The sequence below is a fragment of the Bombina bombina genome, chromosome 1 (assembly GCF_027579735.1).
Source record: "Bombina bombina isolate aBomBom1 chromosome 1, aBomBom1.pri, whole genome shotgun sequence".
NCBI lineage: Eukaryota > Metazoa > Chordata > Amphibia > Anura > Bombinatoridae > Bombina > Bombina bombina.
This window is the reverse complement of record NC_069499.1, coordinates 339092983-339112586: the sequence shown is the minus strand read 5'-3', so window position 1 is coordinate 339112586 and position 19604 is coordinate 339092983. Positions and strand designations below refer to the sequence as shown.

At 39.7% G+C, this 19604-nt stretch overlaps 1 protein-coding gene across 1 annotated transcript in view; it reads right to left on the bottom strand.

Moving 5' to 3' along the window:
- Window positions 1-9328, bottom strand: part of CATIP (ciliogenesis associated TTC17 interacting protein) — a 104303-nt gene extending 94975 nt beyond the window's left edge. Inside the window, exons 1-5 of the mRNA XM_053689806.1 lie at window positions 9167-9328; window positions 5811-5912; window positions 3313-3513; window positions 3136-3191; window positions 2673-2759 (exon numbers count right to left, since the gene is read on the bottom strand). Of these exons, the coding sequence (XP_053545781.1) occupies window positions 2673-2759; window positions 3136-3191; window positions 3313-3513; window positions 5811-5901 (435 nt within the window). The 5' untranslated portion in view covers window positions 5902-5912; window positions 9167-9328. The remainder of the gene's footprint in view (window positions 1-2672; window positions 2760-3135; window positions 3192-3312; window positions 3514-5810; window positions 5913-9166) is intronic.
- Between the last annotated feature and the right edge of the window lie 10276 nt (window positions 9329-19604).

Sequence of the window (19604 nt, the reverse complement as noted above, 5' to 3'; positions counted from 1 at the left end):
CTCCTATAGGGTTCCACAATGGCTTTTAAACATAATGAACAAGGAGTTTCCTCTATGTCAGACATGTTTATACAGACTAGCAATGAGACTAGCAAGCTTGGAAAACACTTTAAAGCAAGTTAACAAGCAATATAAAAAACGTTACTGTGCCTTTAAGAGAAACAAATTTTGCCAAAATTTGAAATAACAGTGAAAAAAGGCAGTTAAACTAACGAAATTTTTACAGTGTATGTAACAAGTTAGCCCCTCCCACTCATACTACAACAGTGCAAAGCCTCAGGAAACTGTTTCTAGGCAAAAATCAAGCCAGCCATGTGGAAAAAACTAGGCCCCAATAAGTTTTATCACAAAAGCATATATAAAAACGATTAAACATGCCAGCAAACGTTTTATATTGCCATATTATCAGAGTATATATCTCTGGTAGTAAGTCTGATACAAGTCGCTATTAAATCACTGTTTTTAGGCTTAACTTACATTAATCAGGTACCAGCAGCATTTTCTAGTCCCTAGAAAAACTTAAAACTGCACATACCTTATTGCAGGATAACCTGCACGCCATTCTCCCTCTGAAGTTACCTCACTCCTCAGACATATGTGAAAACAGCAGTGGATCTTAGTTACTTCTGCTAAGATCATAGAAAAACGCAGGCAGATTCTTCTTCTAAATGCTGCCTGAGATAAAATAGTACAACTCCGGTACCATTTAAAAATAATAAACTTTTGATTGAAGAAAAAAACTAACTATATTACACCACTCTCCTCTTACTACCTCCAGCTTTGTTGAGAGTTGCAAGAAAATGACTGGATATGGCAGTTAGGGGAGGAGCTATATAGCAGCTCTGCTGTGGGTGATCCTCTTGCAACTTCCTGTTGGGAAGGAGAATATCCCACAAGTAATGGATGATCCGTGGACTGGATACACCTTACAAGAGAAAGAAGGTTTATTTTTTAATAAGAAATGGCTGATTTTGCTCTTTGAAACCACAACCCATTAAACTGAGCTTGCAGGGAGAACAGACATCCTTATTTTATCACTATTTATACAGATACTTATTTGATCTCTGCCTGTATACCTAAAGCCCAATACTTAGAGCTAATAATGTAAAATTAACATTTTAGTACCTATCTCAAGGAGAAATTTATACAAAAAATGTAATACACTCCATCAGGTAAAAATCGATCATTGGGAACACAAAGGGAATTACATTTTACAGCACACTGTCACTTTAAAATGCTTCCGGTAGATACCATCTACTTTTAACACATAACATATGTAACTCTGTACTGGATAGGTAGTTCTTAATTTAAGCTCTAGTAAAATATTGCAAGGTTTTTGTACATGTACATTCCTAATTTTCTTATTAAAGGGGCATAAATTGCATTCTGTGTTACCCATAAAGACCTAGAGTGGAGTCAAAAATATTAATAATATTATATTAAAGGGACAGTTAAGTCAAAATTAAACTTTTATGATTCAGATAGAGCATGCGATTTTAAACAACTTTCCAAGTTATTTCTGTTATCAAAGTTGCTTCGTTCTCTTGGTATCTTTTATTAAAGAATAAAACTAGGTAGGCTTATAAGAGCTCAGAAGTGTGTACGTGTCTTTAGTACTCTATGGCAGCAGTGCACTAGTTTTATGCTTTAATAAAAGATACCAAGAGAACGAAGCAACTTTGACAACAGAAGTAAATTGGAAAGATGTTTGAAACTGCATGCTCTATCTGAATCATTAAATTTTAATTTTGACTGTCCCTTTAATTGTTGTTAGTTAACATTTCTTGAGCACAATCAATAGTGATTTTATTTTTGCCCTCATATAACAACTCCAAAGTTATTTTTTATCATGCAATAGTGTAAACGCAGACATCCTCAAACTTGGCCCTCCAGAGGATTTGAAACTACATTTCCCATGATTCTGAGGTTCAGCAAAAAATAAAGCACCCTGTGTTACTGACAGCACTCCACTTGTTTTCTAGCCCAAAATGGTTTATTATGCATAATAAAACAAATTTGCAATATCATTTTATCATTTATTTTGCCCCCTACTCCAGACTTCAAAACTCTAATCCAGCTACATTGCACACAGAAGATAGACCACATCGGCACATAGAGGAGCATTGGCCTATTCAGAGGCATTGATTGGATACAGACCGGTGAGAATGTGGAGGAATTGCTGACGTCACGTCCGATCGGTAAGTCCCGCACACGCTTGCAGCTGAACCGGAGTTGGAGAGAGAGTGATGGTCGCGCTCTATAGCGTGGCTACCCTTTCGTCTACACAGAGGTGAGCCTAGCCGAGAGAAGTAGAAGACTTCCGCCTTCACGGAAAGGTAAAGAAGGGCTAAGGTAAATGCGGGTGTGTGGGTGAAGTATTTGACGAGACTGCCGTGTCAAGTGTTTGTTATATATTGCTAAACTGCACTAATCTCACCTGTGCTCTATTATATGTATCCTGGTATACACCATTCCAATGCTTAAAAAGTATTTCATCCACTTGGTAGCGTTATACAAACTTTGCTATAATTTTTAAACTGATATATGTCCCTGCATCAGCACAGGAGACAAAGGGTATGTCCCTGGACTGCAAAACAATGTAAAGTTTTCTTATAATATGACAAGTGCGATCTACTAAAACTTTACCCCAAGAAAAGTAAATATGAACTCACCTCTCCTTCAGTTATGGTCTTATTAATAATTAGCTTATCATCCTTTTGTATCACATGAACCTTCTTATCCACTGTATGTCCTTTCAGCTGTAAAAGGCAATAAGGGAGGTTGTAATCTAAAGATTTAAGATTGGACTAAGTAGATGCAATTTGCAGCAGAAAGATAATTATACTGCATACTCAATAAACCATGGAATAACTATTAAATGTGTACTGAAAAAAATAAGAGTAATCAAATCAGAGGGTTATTCATAATAGAGGCTTTGTATGTTTCTTTGATTGTTGCTGTTCATGTACAAAGCACTTTACACTAGAAACAGAATAAACTATTTCAGTATGGGATCTGAAGTCCCTGGCCCAAACAGTGTACAATTGTATTGCAAATGATTATATTGTGTATCTATCTATTTACATTTCCCAATACCGTGCTCATTTTTAAATTAAAAGGTAATCTGGATTGTACCTTTAAAGACTCATGGTGATGCTGTTCCAGTGTTTCAAACGTATGTGAGATGTAAGCTGTAATGAGTGAACAAACACAACAGAATATTAATATGGAATCAAATCTATCCTGTGATAGAGAAGCAAATTAGATTATTTTTGTCATCACAATTTGACAGTAGAACAAATGAATCCTAACCAAAGATGGAGGTTCCACAGGGGGTGTCATTGACGGTGCATTGGCTGGTAGCGTGCACAAGAAAGCATTTCTGTTCCTCAGCCCCTTCCAATTCATAGTAGGCAGGCTGCACATTTACTGTGAATGACCCCAAGTCCTTTCCAGAATCTGATACAGAAACTAAAGAATCGGAGAACATGCACAGATCCAGCTCTTCCCGACCTGTAGGGAAATAAACACTTTAGAACTAATGTGGTTTAAAGTTAGATTTGTAATTTGAGTTAGGTTTACTCTTAGCATTAATACAATATTGCATTATAAGATATAATTTGGACAGGTTTGTAAGTAGTGAAACCATCCGCCTGCAATTGCCACTTGTGATGTAGTATTGCACGGCAAAATCTAACCATGCACAAGAGTATACTTGTGCAATGCTGCCCCCTGCTGCGGAGCAACCAATTGCGCTAGAGCAGGGAATGCCAATCACCCCAAACAAGCGAGTGTCTGAGTGATTGATCTCACCACCTCTAAGGTGGTGGAGAAGAAAAAGTTATTTTCAGCTATTGCCCCACATAGCCGAAAAAGCTGCAAATGCAGCTTATGAAATTAAGCCCTATGAATCAATACAGGAATTCTCTCATATGCAAACCTTACGTCTCTTCCAGCCCACTTTCCTTCTGTAGTGCATATCTGTATATGATGGGTCTCTGGCTTAATAAACAGCAGGGTTCAGTGGAACACTAACTGGCATGCTAGCCTTTTTATTTTTTACTAGCAGGTTGTGTTTTTGGAAAAGGCTAAATCTTGGTAAGCAATGACTTTGTTATTATATAAATGGGAATAGATCTTAAAAGATCTCATCAGTTAAAAGACATGACACCCACATTTTTTTATTCCACTATGCAGAAAGAGCATACCATTTTAAATAACTTTCCAATTTATTTCTACTATCAATTCACTTCATTATCTTGGTATCCTTTGTTGAAGGAGCAGCAATTCACTACTAGGAGCTTGCTGAACTCATTTAGGGCCAGATTACAAGTGCAGCGGTATTTAAGGCTCCCAATTGCGCGCTAACTCCGGTAGAAGCTTGTAGCACTTGTATTAAAAGAAATGTTTTTGATTGCTTGCTTACCCGATGCTCTGAGGAGCACTATCCCAATGCTTATTAACTTTAATTGCGCTCAAGCGATTGCGTTTATTTTCAACTTGTAATACGAGCGCTACATCCGACGTGCACAAACAGCCATGATAAACCACTTTTCGCTTGTGCCAACTGTTAGCGGACCATTCGTAATAGTTGGTCAATTACAAGAAGTATGATTGTGCAGCTACCAATCAGCAGCCATGTCCCAGTAGTGCACTGCTGCTCCTAACCCTACCTGGGTATGCTTTTTAACAAAGGATATCAATAGAACAAAGCAATTAGATAATTGGAAAGTTGTTTAAAGTTGCAACTTTTTTAACTAGAAAATAATTTACCGTACCATATCAGTACAACTATGAAGTCATTTGCTAGATGTAGCATTTTCCTCTGTAACTGAACATGTCCAGGTGAATAACAAAAGAGTCTTAGATTTGTATTTCTGAACTGTAAACGTATGTATTGTTTTATGAGTGAACAAGTCATTTGTCTTTTGGCATAGCATAAGCACATCATTTAAACAGATTTGCCTTTTCCTTATTCTTATAAATCCCATTTATAAAGCAGTGCATGCAGCTTGGGAGACCATGTGATGCAGGATTGCTCAGCCTGCAACTGCATGTAAAGTAATAACGATCTTATAGGAAGACCCAAACTTTTCTTTCAAAAAATCTTGTAATTACAACATTTTTCTACAGTCTTCCGGATTTAACATATCAGCAGAGTCTGAACTGTATTAAAACAGATAAACACCTTATTTGCTGCAATTGATTTTCAATGGACAAACTCCACCCACCACTTTCCTTATTTGGAAGAGCCAATCCGGATCTGCTTCTGGAGATAACAGGGCTTGCCACTGTCATTGTGTTAAAGGGACAGTCTACTCCAGAATTGTTATTGTTAAAACTGGCTAAAATGCAAGTCAATAGATAATAAATAAATAGCCATGTGATCAGGGGGCTGTCAGAAGAGGCTTAGATACAAGGTAATCGCAGAGGTAAAAAGTATATTAATATAACCATGTTAGCTGTGCAAAACTGGGGAATGGGTTATAAAGGGATTATCTATCTTTTTAAGCAATACCTTTTTTAAGAGTAGACTGTCCCTTTAAAAAAATCTCCATTGTTTGGTGTCAGCAGAAAGATGAGATAAACTACAAATCAGGAAGAGATATGTGGTCTGCCATGTTCTCTTTCAGAATTTTATATTACAATCTCAAAGCACAAAGTGTTACCTTTGTAAATTATTACAAGACTGGAATGAAGTAACACACCCCACAGAGAGAGCATGTTATTAATACACATTTTATAAAATTACCAACAATGCCAGTAGTTTATTAAACAAATGAAGTAAAAGGGGCTGAGTGAATACTCACCAATACTGTAAAGAAATTCAAGTGCCTCTGGGCTGGCACTAAGGGTGTTTGCCAGCTCATGTTGCTCCACAACTGGTGAACTGTAATCCATCAAGTATGTACCTGAAAAGAACAATTCAATTGCCACCCATAAGTGCTCTCAGGTCACGTGGTTATATTGTAAAAATAGTGTATCCGAGAAGTCATTTTTTTTATAAATATTAGTCCAAGGAAATAAAACAAGGCAGTGCAATCTATGCTTCAGTTGTAAGATTTTTAAGCACTGATTTTACATTTCAGTATATAAAGAAGATTTTGGGCGAGATTACAAGAGGAGCACTAGACGGAGGCTTTTTGCACGTGTCGGGTTCCACTCGTATTACAAGTTGAAAGTAAAAAGTTAGCAAGTGAGTGGAAATCTGACAAGCGCAAAAAGTTAAACTTCGGAAATCGTGACTGTGTTAACGTATTCTCCCACAGACTTCAATGGAGCAAGCAAACTCGAAAAAAAAACTAACACCCATGTTGCTACACCCAATATTGATTATGATTAATTCACATTCCAATATTCTTCACATAGAAGAATATGCTCTATTTATTCCTAAAAGTATATTTCTACATATATCTGAAGACGTTTTGGTAATATATTATATAATTTTATATATATATATATATATATATATATATATATACACAGATATATACAGATGTTTTTTGGAATTTAAAAATACTTTAAAAAATTCACCTATGTGAAATATTTACAGTAAACACATAGTTAAAACCATTTTAAAAATATTAATATTGAGTAAAAATGCGTTTTCAGGTATTTGACTGCAAAGGGCTCCAATGCATAAAATGTGTGTGTATATAAATATATATATATATATATAAATATACACACACATATACATATTGAGACATCTCTATGTATGCATACATGTTAAAGTCCTTTGCAGCCCTTTTTTCCCCAAACACCTTATTTTTTTTTCAGTGTTTGAGTGTAACTGGACTTTTACATGCACTTATGTTGTATTTTCTACAACTTTTGTTTCTTCCCCCACCCTTTACGCGACCTCTGAAGTCGTGCTAACCTGACGCATGTTAATTTTGATTGTGCTTGAACAAACACATTTACTTTCAACTTGTAATACATGTGGCAGATATTTTACTGGGGTTGATGTTGCAGTGGAAATCCTGATGTATATAAATAATCCATGGAGCCCTGCACTCACTTCAAAAGTTAAAAACCACACACCTGCCCAGGTGAGATCATTTCTTTACTTATTATTACAAAAGTAATACGGGTACAAAACCCTTTATGCAAACTGCTTGAGACATAAATGACAATGCTACGTCATAATGTAACTTAAAGGGTAGTTTTATAAAAATTGTAATACTTTTGCAGGGGTCTGTTCAGGTGAGAGTGCTGTCTGTCCCACATTGACCCTGGCCCCTGCACTGTTGAGTTTTTTTTGGGAACAAAAAAATTCCTTTTGGATCCCCCTACTCATCGGTAAAGTCAGTAACGTGACATCTGCACGTGGCCCCAGTAACAAGCACGTGATCGCAGGGCGGGTGCTAAACATGTGACCGTGCGTCTCTGTGCAAGGGGACGCAGCTCTGGAATCAACTCAGCGCTAGCAGTCACTTCTTGTTGTGACCCTTAACAACTCACATTGTGTTGTGAACAATTCTTGTGCCAGGTGGGTGAAGCCATCCAGTGCTGGGATAAAGCAGACAGGGAGGGTGCTCAGACCGCCATACAGTGACCAGTGTCCTCCTTCCTTGAGATACTGTCATGAATGGCCTTAAAGGGATATTCCAGCCAAAATTGGAAACCACATGGGTGCATTTTGGTATTGAACAGAAGCAATTTTGTAATATACATGCATGAGCAAAAAGGCTTCTAATAAAAGCTATAGCGGTTTCAAACGTATATTTAAGTATGCACCGTGCACCAGCATTTTAAACATAACACTTGTTCAGAGAGCCTAAGGTGCTTGTACCATCTGGTAATGACTCAATTTGTTCATTGCTGACATGATACAAGCCCCAGTGATGATCTGAGCAGCTAAATTATTTTAAACGTGGGTGCAGTGACAATATCTAACTATGCTTCACATGCACGTGCAGAGAGAAATGTTAACACTAAAACAGTGATAACTTTTACTAGAAGCATTTTTGCCAATACATGTATATTGCAAAGATCTTTCTATTCAAAGATGTAATTAATCTATGTGCATTTAAATTTTGACTGGAATGTCCCTTTAATTCACTCACTAGCCACTGAGTCTATTTAATCTTACTGGCTCCTAATTTTTAAACAGATTTGACAAGCACTGTACTAGGATTTAGTTTAGCAGAACAGCACAGAGGTTCCCTATGTCACAAGGCAGTGACTACTAGATCCCACTACTACCCCTATAGTGTGTGTGACAGGGAGAAACCGCCAAGTCACATAGGGAGAGACCATACATAGATATAAAGTATGAGTATACGTCATCTTTATTGCAGACAAGCAGTAATCAGCCTGTAGCCTCCATTGCACACTGGTTATTTGACTGGGTTAGTAGGCCTGTGGTTTACCGCTAATGTAGTATAAAAAGCTATAGACAAACACTAATATTTTTTGCTGCGTGTGCCTGTTTGTGTATGCTCTGCAGTGTGTGTGTTAGGATTTAGGGACAGACATCAGGCTTCCAGTCTCATTGCGTGTTAAATTGCTGAGAAAAGATAATAATAATTATATATATATATATATGACACAGGATTTTTTTATATGTAGATTATGTGTTTTATTTAAAATTTAATTTATATTACCTATAAATATTGACTATCATTATTGCATTTTTGAGCACAAAAAAATAATAATCAAAAAACAAACCAAAGACACAGGCAGAGAATATGGTCATTTTTAATAGTTTTTTTTTTTTTTTTTAAATCTATGAAATATTCTGGATTTTGGAATGACTGATTTGGGGATATGTTGTTTTTTTTTTTACCTGTACTGCTCTATATTCATTTTTTTTTCTTATTTACTATCCACCTAAATATACAATACTTTATGTGGAAAAAGAGAACCATCAATAAAATAAATGAAACGTAACATGCTCTAAGTAGGCAAAAAGAAAAACTGCATTAGAAATTGTTTGTAATAAAAACAGCAGTCCTAAAAGATGATTTTTTACTTTTGCACAGTAAGAGCTGTTGAAATTGGTAAACCTCCACCCTCAAACACAAAAAATATAAAAATTCTTATATAAATGCAACACACACTCACCTAATTACATAGTAAGCAAAAAATAGATACATGTATACAGACTGAGGATAGCGTAAATAGCATTTTTCATTTAAAAATAAATAAATAATAAATCTACCTTTTTTGACAACTATTTCTGAAAACCGTCCCAGTGCTCAGGCTGCAACACGATATAGGGCCTTGTTTCAGTAGCAGTAACTGTCACTATGACAACGGGGCTTAAAACGTCTACTTACAATAGTACCATCTAGTGAACAGCTACCGGTACTGCACGTTCTTATTTATTAAAACTTTATCCAATTTTGTAACCAAAGTGCTACAAAATATAGTAGATTGCCTGAGGCAGCTACATGCTACACTGTGATTTCTTACAGCAGTGCACAAACAAACACTGCTAGCTCTAATTTATCACAAACAAGGGAGTAAAGATTAACACATTTAAAATATTTTTCAAGTAGTTGGTTAGCACAAGGTGCAGTTTTACATAGGATAACAAAAATGAACGACATACAATGCTTTTGAAACATTTATTCTGTATGCAGATTTATTTCCCGTTTCAGTATTTTAATTGTCTGTGCATTTCCTCCGAAATTACATAAAAAGGACATAGAAACAAATATTTATATATAAATCATTAATTCTGGATTTGTAGAATTTAAACAGATCATTTCTGTTAAATCAGATATACGGTCATAATTAGGAAATAAATCTAGGGACATTCTAACTTGTTGCAAGCCAATAAAATATGTTATGAAAACAGTATATTCTGTATCAAGCTAAATCTCTTAAAGTAACAATGCTCAGAAATAGTTTAATTCGTTTTTATTTGTTCACATTTACAAGACATACAATCAAGTCAGACAAGTGTACAGATATTCAGAATGTTATAATGAGTGTCAGATACACATCTCTCTAAAATATGTAAACACCAGACATCAATTCACATACTATAGATTATCATTTTTCTAACAATAACTTTACCTGAAAGGGATATCGAAAGATGTGCCCATCTCGCTAGTTCCTCTTTAAAATGCTTCCATAGAGGTTTAAAATTCAAATCATACCAGTAATCAGGAGATAAACTAAGTTTAAGTCCCAAATACTTTATGTAATCTTTGACCTCTTTAAAGGGGACTTCAACTGAAAAGCAATTTTTTTTAAATTTTTTTTTAAATCTATAAGATTTCTGATTTAGAGAAGTTTATTCTGTAGCCTGAAAATGAGCCAAAACTTTGTAGGATTTTTAACAGTTTTAGTAGTAGGTTTCCGTCTGGCCAGAAAAATCACAGGATAGAAATGTTGTTTGTAACAAATCTAATACAGGAATAACCACAAAACAAAGCTTTATTTTTTTCATTAAATATAACAGTTCTCAATACTACTTCCCTTTATAGTAAGCATCTTGCTTGATGATATCCTGTAGCTCAGCCCCAAAATGTTGTAACCATGAGGTGGTAATATTACACTTGGATACATTTCATTTGAGATTATTTCTGTCATTACAAGCATCTACAACTTGTGAAATATATATATATATATATATATATATATATATATATATATATATATATTTTCATAGAACACACCATGCATAATTAACATTTATATGTTTAAAGAGTTGTGTATATATAAAGAAATAACATAAGCAAGTCTGTGCTCTCTGTAAGCTCAGCCTATTTAAATGGACATGTCTGAGAACAAGAGGTGGTGTTAATGAGCACAACCAGTTATTTCAATTAAAAAATTAAAAACGAAGGAGACATTTCCCATGCATTTAATACCCTTTATCAGTTATAAGAAGTAATTTGGAACCCATTAAGGGAAAACAGATTTTATAATACAGTGGCCCTTTAAGATAGAGATGTCCTGTGAAAGGCCTGTATTTCAAGATCCCAATACATGAACACAGGTGAATTAATTAGGTTTAGTTACTCAAAAACAAAATTTATGCTTACCTGATAACTTTCTTTCTTCAAGATGTGGTGAGTCCACGGGTTAATTTTAATTACTCGCCAGCAGGAGGAGTCAAAGAGCACCACAGTAAAAACTGTTAAGTAACACTTCCCTACCCATAAACCCCAGTCATTCGACTGAGAGTAAATAGAGAAAGCAAAGTAACACAAGGGTGCGGAGGTGACTGAGGTTTAGTAAAAAACCTATAACAATTACCCAAAAAACAAAGGGTGGGTTTGTGGTCTCACCACATCTTGAATAAATACATTTATCAGGTAAGCATAAATTTTGTTTTCTACTAAAGATGTGGTGTGTCCACGGGTTCATCTTGTTACCCAAGCTAGAGTACACAGATGAATATGGAGGTATAAAAACCCAGCATGCCTAAACAGAAGGCACCAACGCTTGAAGGACCTGTCTCCCAAAAGCTGCCTCAGCCGAGACAAAGGTATCATATCTGTAAAATTTAGAAAAAGGTATGTAAAGATGACCAAGTTGCAGCTTTGCAAATCTGCTCTATAGAAGCTTCATTCTTGAAAGCCCAAGAAGAGGCTATGGCTCTAGTGGAATGAGCCTTAATCCTCTCTGGAGGTCGTTTCCCAGGGGACTCATATGCCATGTGAATCACACTCCTCAACCAAAGGGCCAGAGTATAGGCAGAAGCCCTCTGACCTCTATACTTTGCAGAAAAACGAACAAAAAGAGAAGAAGGCTTCCAAAAGTCTTTAGTCACTTCCAAGTAAAACTTAATAGCACAAACTACGTCCAAATTATGCAGCAAACGCTCCTTATCTGAAGAAGGCTTAGGACACAGGGAAGGAACAACAATTTCCTGATTAATATTCTTAGGGGACACAACTTCGGGAAGGAAACCCAATTTAGTACGAATAACAGCCTTATCAGCATGAAAAATGAGATAAGGAGAATCAAACTGTAAAGCGGAGAGTTCAGATACTCTTCGAGCAGAAGAATTAGCCAACAAGAACAAAACTTTCCAAGACAAAAGCTTAATGTCAAGAGAATGCATCGGCTCAAACGGACGCCGTTGTAAAACCTTATGAACAAGATTAAGGCCCCAAGGAGGAGCAATCACCTTAAACACCGGCCTAATTCTGAACAAGGACTGACAAAAAGACGGAACGTCCGGCACATCTGCTAAACGTTTGTGCAAAAGGACTGATAAGGCTGAAATTTGACACTTCAGGGTACTAACAGACAAACCTTTCTCCAGACCCTCCTATAGAAAGGATAATATTCTTGGAATCCTAACCTTACTCCAAGAATATCCCTTAGCTTCACACCAAATAAGATATTTTCTCCATATCTTATGGTAAATCTTCCTAGTAACCGGCTTACGAGCCTGGATCAGAGTCCCATTTACAGACTCCGAAAAACCCCGCTTAGATAGATTCAATTGTTCAATCTCCAAGCAGTCAGCTTCAGAGAAACGAGATTTGGATGAAGAAAGGGTCCCTGAAGAAGGTCTTTCCTCAGGGGAAGTCTCCACGGAGGTAGAGATGACATCTCCACTAGATCTGCATACCAGATTCTCCGAGGCCAAGCTGGAGCGATTAGAATCACTGATACCGTTCCTGTCTTATGCAAGCAATCACCTGAGGCAGGAGAGCAAACGGAGGAAACAGTTAGGCCATCTGGAAGTTTCACGGAACTACCAAGGCGTCTATCAGAAAAGCCTGAGGATTCCTTGACCTGGAACCGTACTTTGGAAGCTTTGCATTTTTGCGGGACACCGTGAGATCCAACTCCGGCATCCCCCATCTGGATACCAGCTTGGAGAACACTTCCGGGTGGAGTTCCCATTCTGCCGGATGGAAAGTGTGCCTGCTCAGAAAATCCGCTTCCCAGATGTCTACTCACCGGTCTTCCGCCCACTGAACGATCCGAGACACCTCCCTTATAGCTATGGAACTTCGCATTCCCACCTGATGGTTGATTTACGCTACTGACGTTATGTTGTCTGATTGGAATCTGATGAATTGGCGCGAGGCCAACGGAGGCCAAGCTAACAGTGCATTGTAAATTGCTCTCAACTCTAGGTTGTTGGTTGGCAATTTGGACTCTGAGCTTTGAGGGACTTCCAGACTGCCCCCCAGCCCACTAGGCTGGCATCTGTAGTCACTATCACCCAAGATGGTCTTTGAAAGCAAGTGTCCTGGCACAGGTGATCCTGAGATGGCCACCAATGAAGAGAATCCCTTGCCTTTTGATCCAAAACTAGCTTTGAAGAAAGATCCAGATAATTTCCGTTCCACTGTTTGAGCATGCACAACTGCAAGGCTCTTAGATGAAAATGAGCAAATGGGACAATGTCCATGGCTGCCACCATTAGCCCAATTACCTCCATACACTAAGCAACTGAAGGACGGGTGTCTCCTGAAGGACTTGACAAGACGATAGAAGCTTGACTGTTCTGGTCTCCGTCAGGAATATCTTCATCAGGACAGAGTCTATGATAATCCCTAGTAACACAACTCTTGTCGCTGGAACCAGAGAACTCTTCCACATTTACCTTACACCCTTGAGACCGGAGGAAGGACGGTAACATCTCCGTGTGAGATGCTGCCTTTGGAAAGGAAGAAGCCTGAATTAGAATATCGTCCAGATAGGGGGCCACCGCTAGAAGAGCCCCTAGGACCTTCGAGAATAATCTGGGAGCTGTGGCCAGGCCACAAACTGAAAGTGACGATCTAAGAATGCAAACCTCAGAAACTTGTGATGATCCCTGTGGATGGGAACATGTAAGTAAGCATCCTTTAGGTCTATGGTCGTCATATACTGGCCCTCTTGGATCAAGGGAAGAATTCTCTGTACGGTTTCCATCTTGAATGACGGAATCTTGAGGAATTTGTTGAGACATTTTAAGTCTAGAATTGGGTGGAAGGCTCCCTCTTTTTTGGGAACCACAAAAAGGTTTGAGTAAAAACCCAGACACAGTTCCAACCTTGGAACTTGAACAGTCACTCCCCAGAACCAAGAGGTCTTCTACACACTTCAAGAATGCCTCTCTTCATCTGGTCTGCAGATAATCTGGAAAGGTGAAACCTGCCCCTGGGAGGACAACCCTTGAATTCTAACCTGCAGCCATGAGAAACAATTTCCACCACCCATGGGTCTGGAACGTCCCTTAACCAGACCTGAGCGAATTGAGAATGTCTGCCCCCCACTAGATCCAGGCCTGGATTGGGAGCAACCCCTTCATGTGGGCTTAGAGTCAGTCACGGGCTTCTTAGCCTGCTTACCCTTACCCCAGGACTGGTTCGGTTTCCAGGCTGGCTTGTTATTATCCTGTTTAGCCGAGGATGAGGAAGACTTTCCTCTAAAATTTCAAAAAGAATGAAAATTACTGACGTCCTTTCGGTTTTCTCCTCTTATCCTGGGGCAGAAAAGATCCTTTTCCGCCTGTAACATCAAATTATTTCTGCCAAACCTGGTCCAAACAAGGTCTTCCCCTTGTAAGGAAGAGCCATCAGCTTAGCCTTAGATGAAACATCAGCTGACCAAGACTTCAACCATAAAGCCAGTCTAGCTAAAACAGCAAAACCAGAAGCCTTAGATCCCAGTCTAAGGACCGCATCAGCAAAATAGGAATTGGCGAACCTGAGCGCTCTTATTCTGTTCTGAATCTCGTCGAGAGGCGTTTCCTTCTGTAGAGAATCTGTTAGAGCCTCAAACCAGTATGAGGCAGCACTAGTCACCATAGCAATACATACCACAGGTTGCCATTGGAGACCAAGATGTGTATACATTTTCTTAAGATAAGCCTCCATCTTTTTATCCATTTGATCCTTGAAGGCACAACTGTCCTCAATAGGGATATTAGTCCTCTTGGCCAGAGTGGAAATGTCACCCTCTACCTTGGGTATCGAAGACCATGACTCCGTAATGGAGGAATCTACTTTTTCTTAAACACAGGAGACGGTGTACAAACCACTCCTGGTTGCTCCCACTCTTGAGCTATTATTTCCTTAGCCCTATCTGGGACAGGGTAAAACCTCTGAAGAGGAAGGAACATCAAAGAAACTATTACATTTTCTGCACTTATTAGGCGTAACTACTGTAAGTATCAGAATCGTCCAAAGTATTTAAAACCTACTTTAATTGCACCCGGAGGTGTTCTAGCTTAAACAAGAAGCAAGATCCTTCACTATCAGAGAAAGCCATTACACTGTCTGAATCTGAAATCTCATCCTCTGAGCGAGACTCCTCCTCATCCTCTGATCTTAAAGGAACCTAAGGGTCAGCGTTGATAACAGATACCCTAGTCTCTGAAAACTTAGATTTCCTCTTGTGCTTCCCTGAAAACCTGGGAAACTCGGCCAAAGCTGCAGATATCGCTGAGCATACCTGTGCACCAATCTCTGCCTTTAAAAATGCTCAAATGCCCATACCACCACCTGAAACGAATCAACCCTGCAATGTATTCACTTGTGCTCCAGCGCTCCTCACTACGCAGCAAGAAATTCACACAGAGCAGACGCGCGCAGGCCCGATAATGTCACAGGCGTCAGAAAGGCGCGAAAACACTCCCGTGGTCTAGACAAGGAGGTGGGCGTGGTTAAAAAACGCCCGCAATCTGAAAATAAAACAGTTTAAACTAACAAACAGTGCAGCCTCGAAACACACAAAAAACAGAATTTATGTTTACCTGATAAATTACTTTCTCCAACGGTGTGTCCGGTCCACGGCGTCATCCTTACTTGTGGGATATTCTCTTCCCCAACAGGAAATGGCAAAGAGCCCAGCAAAGCTGGTCACATGATCCCTCCTAGGCTCCGCCTTCCCCAGTCATTCGACCGACGTAAAGGAGGAATATTTGCATAGGAGAAATCATATGATACCGTGGTGACTGTAGTTAGAGAAAATAAATCATCAGACCTGATTAAAAAACCAGGGCGGGCCGTGGACCGGACACACCGTTGGAGAAAGTAATTTATCAGGTAAACATAAATTCTGTTTTCTCCAACATACGTGTGTCCGGTCCACGGCGTCATCCTTACTTGTGGGAACCAATACCAAAGCTTTAGGACACGGATGATGGGAGGGAGCAAATCAGGTCACCTAGATGGAAGGCACCACGGCTTGCAAAACCTTTCTCCCAAAAATAGCCTCAGAAGAAGCAAAAGTTTCAAATTTGTAAAATTTGGTAAAAGTGTGCAGTGAAGACCAAGTCGCTGCCTTACATATCTGATCAACAGAAGCCTCGTTCTTGAAGGCCCATGTGGAAGCCACAGCCCTAGTGGAATGAGCTGTGATTCTTTCAGGAGGCTGCCGTCCGGCAGTCTCATAAGCCAATCTGATGATGCTTTTAAGCCAAAAAGAGAGAGAGGTAGAAGTTGCTTTTTGACCTCTCCTTTTACCAGAATAAACAACAAACAAGGAAGATGTTTGTCTGAAATCCTTTGTAGCCTCTAAATAGAACTTTAGAGCACGAACTACATCCAAATTGTGCAACAAACGTTCCTTCTTTGAAACTGGATTCGGACACAAAGAAGGCACAACTATCTCCTGGTTAATATTTTTGTTAGAAACAACTTTCGGAAGAAAACCAGGTTTAGTACGCAAAACCACCTTATCTGCATGGAACACCAGATAAGGAGGAGAACACTGCAGAGCAGATAACTCTGAAACTCTTCTAGCAGAAGAAATTGCAACCAAAAACAAAACTTTCCAAGATAATAACTTAATATCTACGGAATGTAAGGGTTCAAACGGAACCCCTTGAAGAACTGAAAGAACTAAATTGAGACTCCAAGGAGGAGTCAAAGGTTTGTAAACAGGCTTGATTCTAACCAGAGCCTGAACAAAAGCCTGAACATCTGGCACAGCCGCCAGCTTCTTGTGAAGTAAAACAGATAAAGCAGAAATCTGTCCCTTCAAAGAACTTGCAGATAATCCTTTCTCCAAACCCTCTTGTAGAAAGGATAGAATCTTAGGAATTTTTACCCTGTTCCATGGGAATCCTTTCGATTCGCACCAACAGATATATTTTTTCCATACTTTATGGTAAATTTTTCTAGTTACAGGCTTTCTAGCCTGAATAAGAGTATCAATGACAGAATCTGAGAACCCACGCTTTGATAAAATCAAGCGTTCAATCTCCAAGCAGTCAGTTGGAGTGATGCCAGATTCGGATGTTCGAACGGACCTTGAACAAGAAGGTCCCGTCTCAAAGGTAGCTTCCATGGTGGAGCCGATGACATTCACCAGGTCTGCATACCAAGTAGCTATCAAGATCACCGAAGCCCTCTCCTGATTGATCCTGGCTACCAGCCTGGGAATGAGAGGAAACGGTGGGAACACATAAGCTAGGTTGAAGGTCCAGGGCGCTACTAGTGCATCTACTAGAGTCGCCTTGGGATCCCTGGATCTGGACCCGTAGCAAGGAACCTTTAAGTTCTGACGAGACGCCATCAGATCCATGTCTGGAATGCCCCATAATTGAGTTATTTGGGCAAAGATTTCCGGATGGAGTTCCCACTCCCCCGGATGAAATGTCTGACGACTCAGAAAATCCGCTTCCCAATTTTCCACTCCTGGGATGTGGATTGCAGACAAGTGGCAGGAGTGAAGCTCCGCCCATTGAATTACTTTGGTCACTTCTTCCATCGCCAGGGAACTCCTTGTTCCCCCCTGATGGTTGATATATGCAACAGTCATCATGTTGTCTGATTGAAACCTTATGAATTTGGCCTTTGCTAGTTGAGGCCAAGCCTTGAGAGCATTGAATATCGCTCTCAGTTCCAGAATGTTTATCGGGAGAAGATATTCTTCCCGAGACCATAGACCCTGAGCTTTCAGGTGTTTCCAGACCGCGCCCCAGCCCACCAGGCTGGCGTCGGTCGTTACAATGACCCACTCTGGTCTTCTGAAGCTCATCCCTTGGGACAGGTTGTCCAGGGTCAGCCACCAACGGAGTGAATCTCTGGTCCTCTGATCTACTTGGATCGTCGGGGACAAATCTGTATAATCCCCATTCCACTGTCTGAGCATGCACAGTTGTAATGGTCTTAGATGAATTTGCGCAAAAGGAACTATGTCCATTGCCGCAACCATCAAACCTATTACTTCCATGCACTGCGCTATGGAAGGAAGAAGAACAGAATGAAGTACTTGACAAGAGCTTAGAAGTTTTGATTTTCTGGCTTCTGTCAGAAAAATCTTCATTTCCAAGGAGTCTATTATTGTTCCCAAGAAGGGAACTCTTGTTGACGGGAATAGGGAACTTTTTTCTACGTTCACTTTCCACCCGTGAGATCTGAGAAAGGCTAGGACAATGTCCGTATGAGCCTTTGCTTGTGGCAGAGACGACGCTTGAATCAGTATGTCGTCCAAGTAAGGTACTACTGCAATGCCCCTTGGCCTTAGCACCGCTAGAAGGGACCCTAGTACCTTTGTGAAAATTCTTGGAGCAGTGGCTAATCCGAATGGAAGTGCCACAAACTGGTAATGCTTGTCCAGAAAGGCGAACCTTAGGAACCGATGATGTTCCTTGTGGATAGGAATATGTAGATACGCATCCTTTAAATCCACCGTGGTCATGAATTGACCTTCCTGGATGGTAGGAAGAATTGTCCGAATGGTTTCCATTTTGAACGATGGAACCCTGAGAAATTTGTTTAGGATCTTGAGATCCAAAATTGGCCTGAATGTTCCCTCTTTTTTGGGAACTATGAACAGATTGGAGTAAAACCCCATCCCTCGTTCTCCTAATGGAACAGGATGAATCACTCCCATTTTTAACAGGTCTTCTACACAATGTAAGAATGCCTGTCTTTTTATTTGGTCTGAAGACAATTGAGACCTGTGGAACCTTCCCCTTGGGGGTAGTTCCTTGAATTCCAGGAGATAACCTTGAGAAACTATTTCTAGCGCCCAAGGATCCTGAACATCTCTTGCCCAAGCCTGAGCGAAGAGAGAGAGTCTGCCCCCCACCAGATCCGGTCCCGGATCGGGGGCCAGCATCTCATGCTGTCTTGGTAGCGGTAGCGGGCTTCTTGGCCTGCTTACCTTTGTTCCAGCCTTGCATCGGTCTCCAGGCTGGCTTGGTTTGAGAAGAATTACCCTCTTGCTTAGAGGATGTAGAATTTGAGGCTGGTCCGTTTCTGCGAAAGGGACGAAAATTTGTTTTATTTTTAGCCTTAAAAGACCTATCCTGAGGAAGGGCGTGGCCCTTTCCCCCAGTGATGTCTGAAATAATCTCTTTCAAGTCAGGGCCAAACAGCGTTTTCCCCTTGAAAGGGATGTTAAGCAATCTGTTCTTGGAGGACACATCCGCTGACCAAGACTTCAGCCAAAGTGCTCTGCGCGCCACAATAGCAAAACCTGAATTTTTCGCCGCTAATCTAGCTAACTGCAAAGTGGCGTCTAAGGTAAAAGAGTTAGCCAACTTAAGTGCTTGAACTCTGTCCATAACCTCCTCATAAGAAGATGCTTGATTGAGCGACTTTTCTAGTTCCTCGAACCAGAAACACGCTGCTGTAGTTACAGGAACAATGCATGAAATTGGTTGTAGAAGGTAACCTTGCTGAACAAACATCTTTTTAAGCAAACCCTCTAATTTTTTATCCATAGGATCTTTGAAA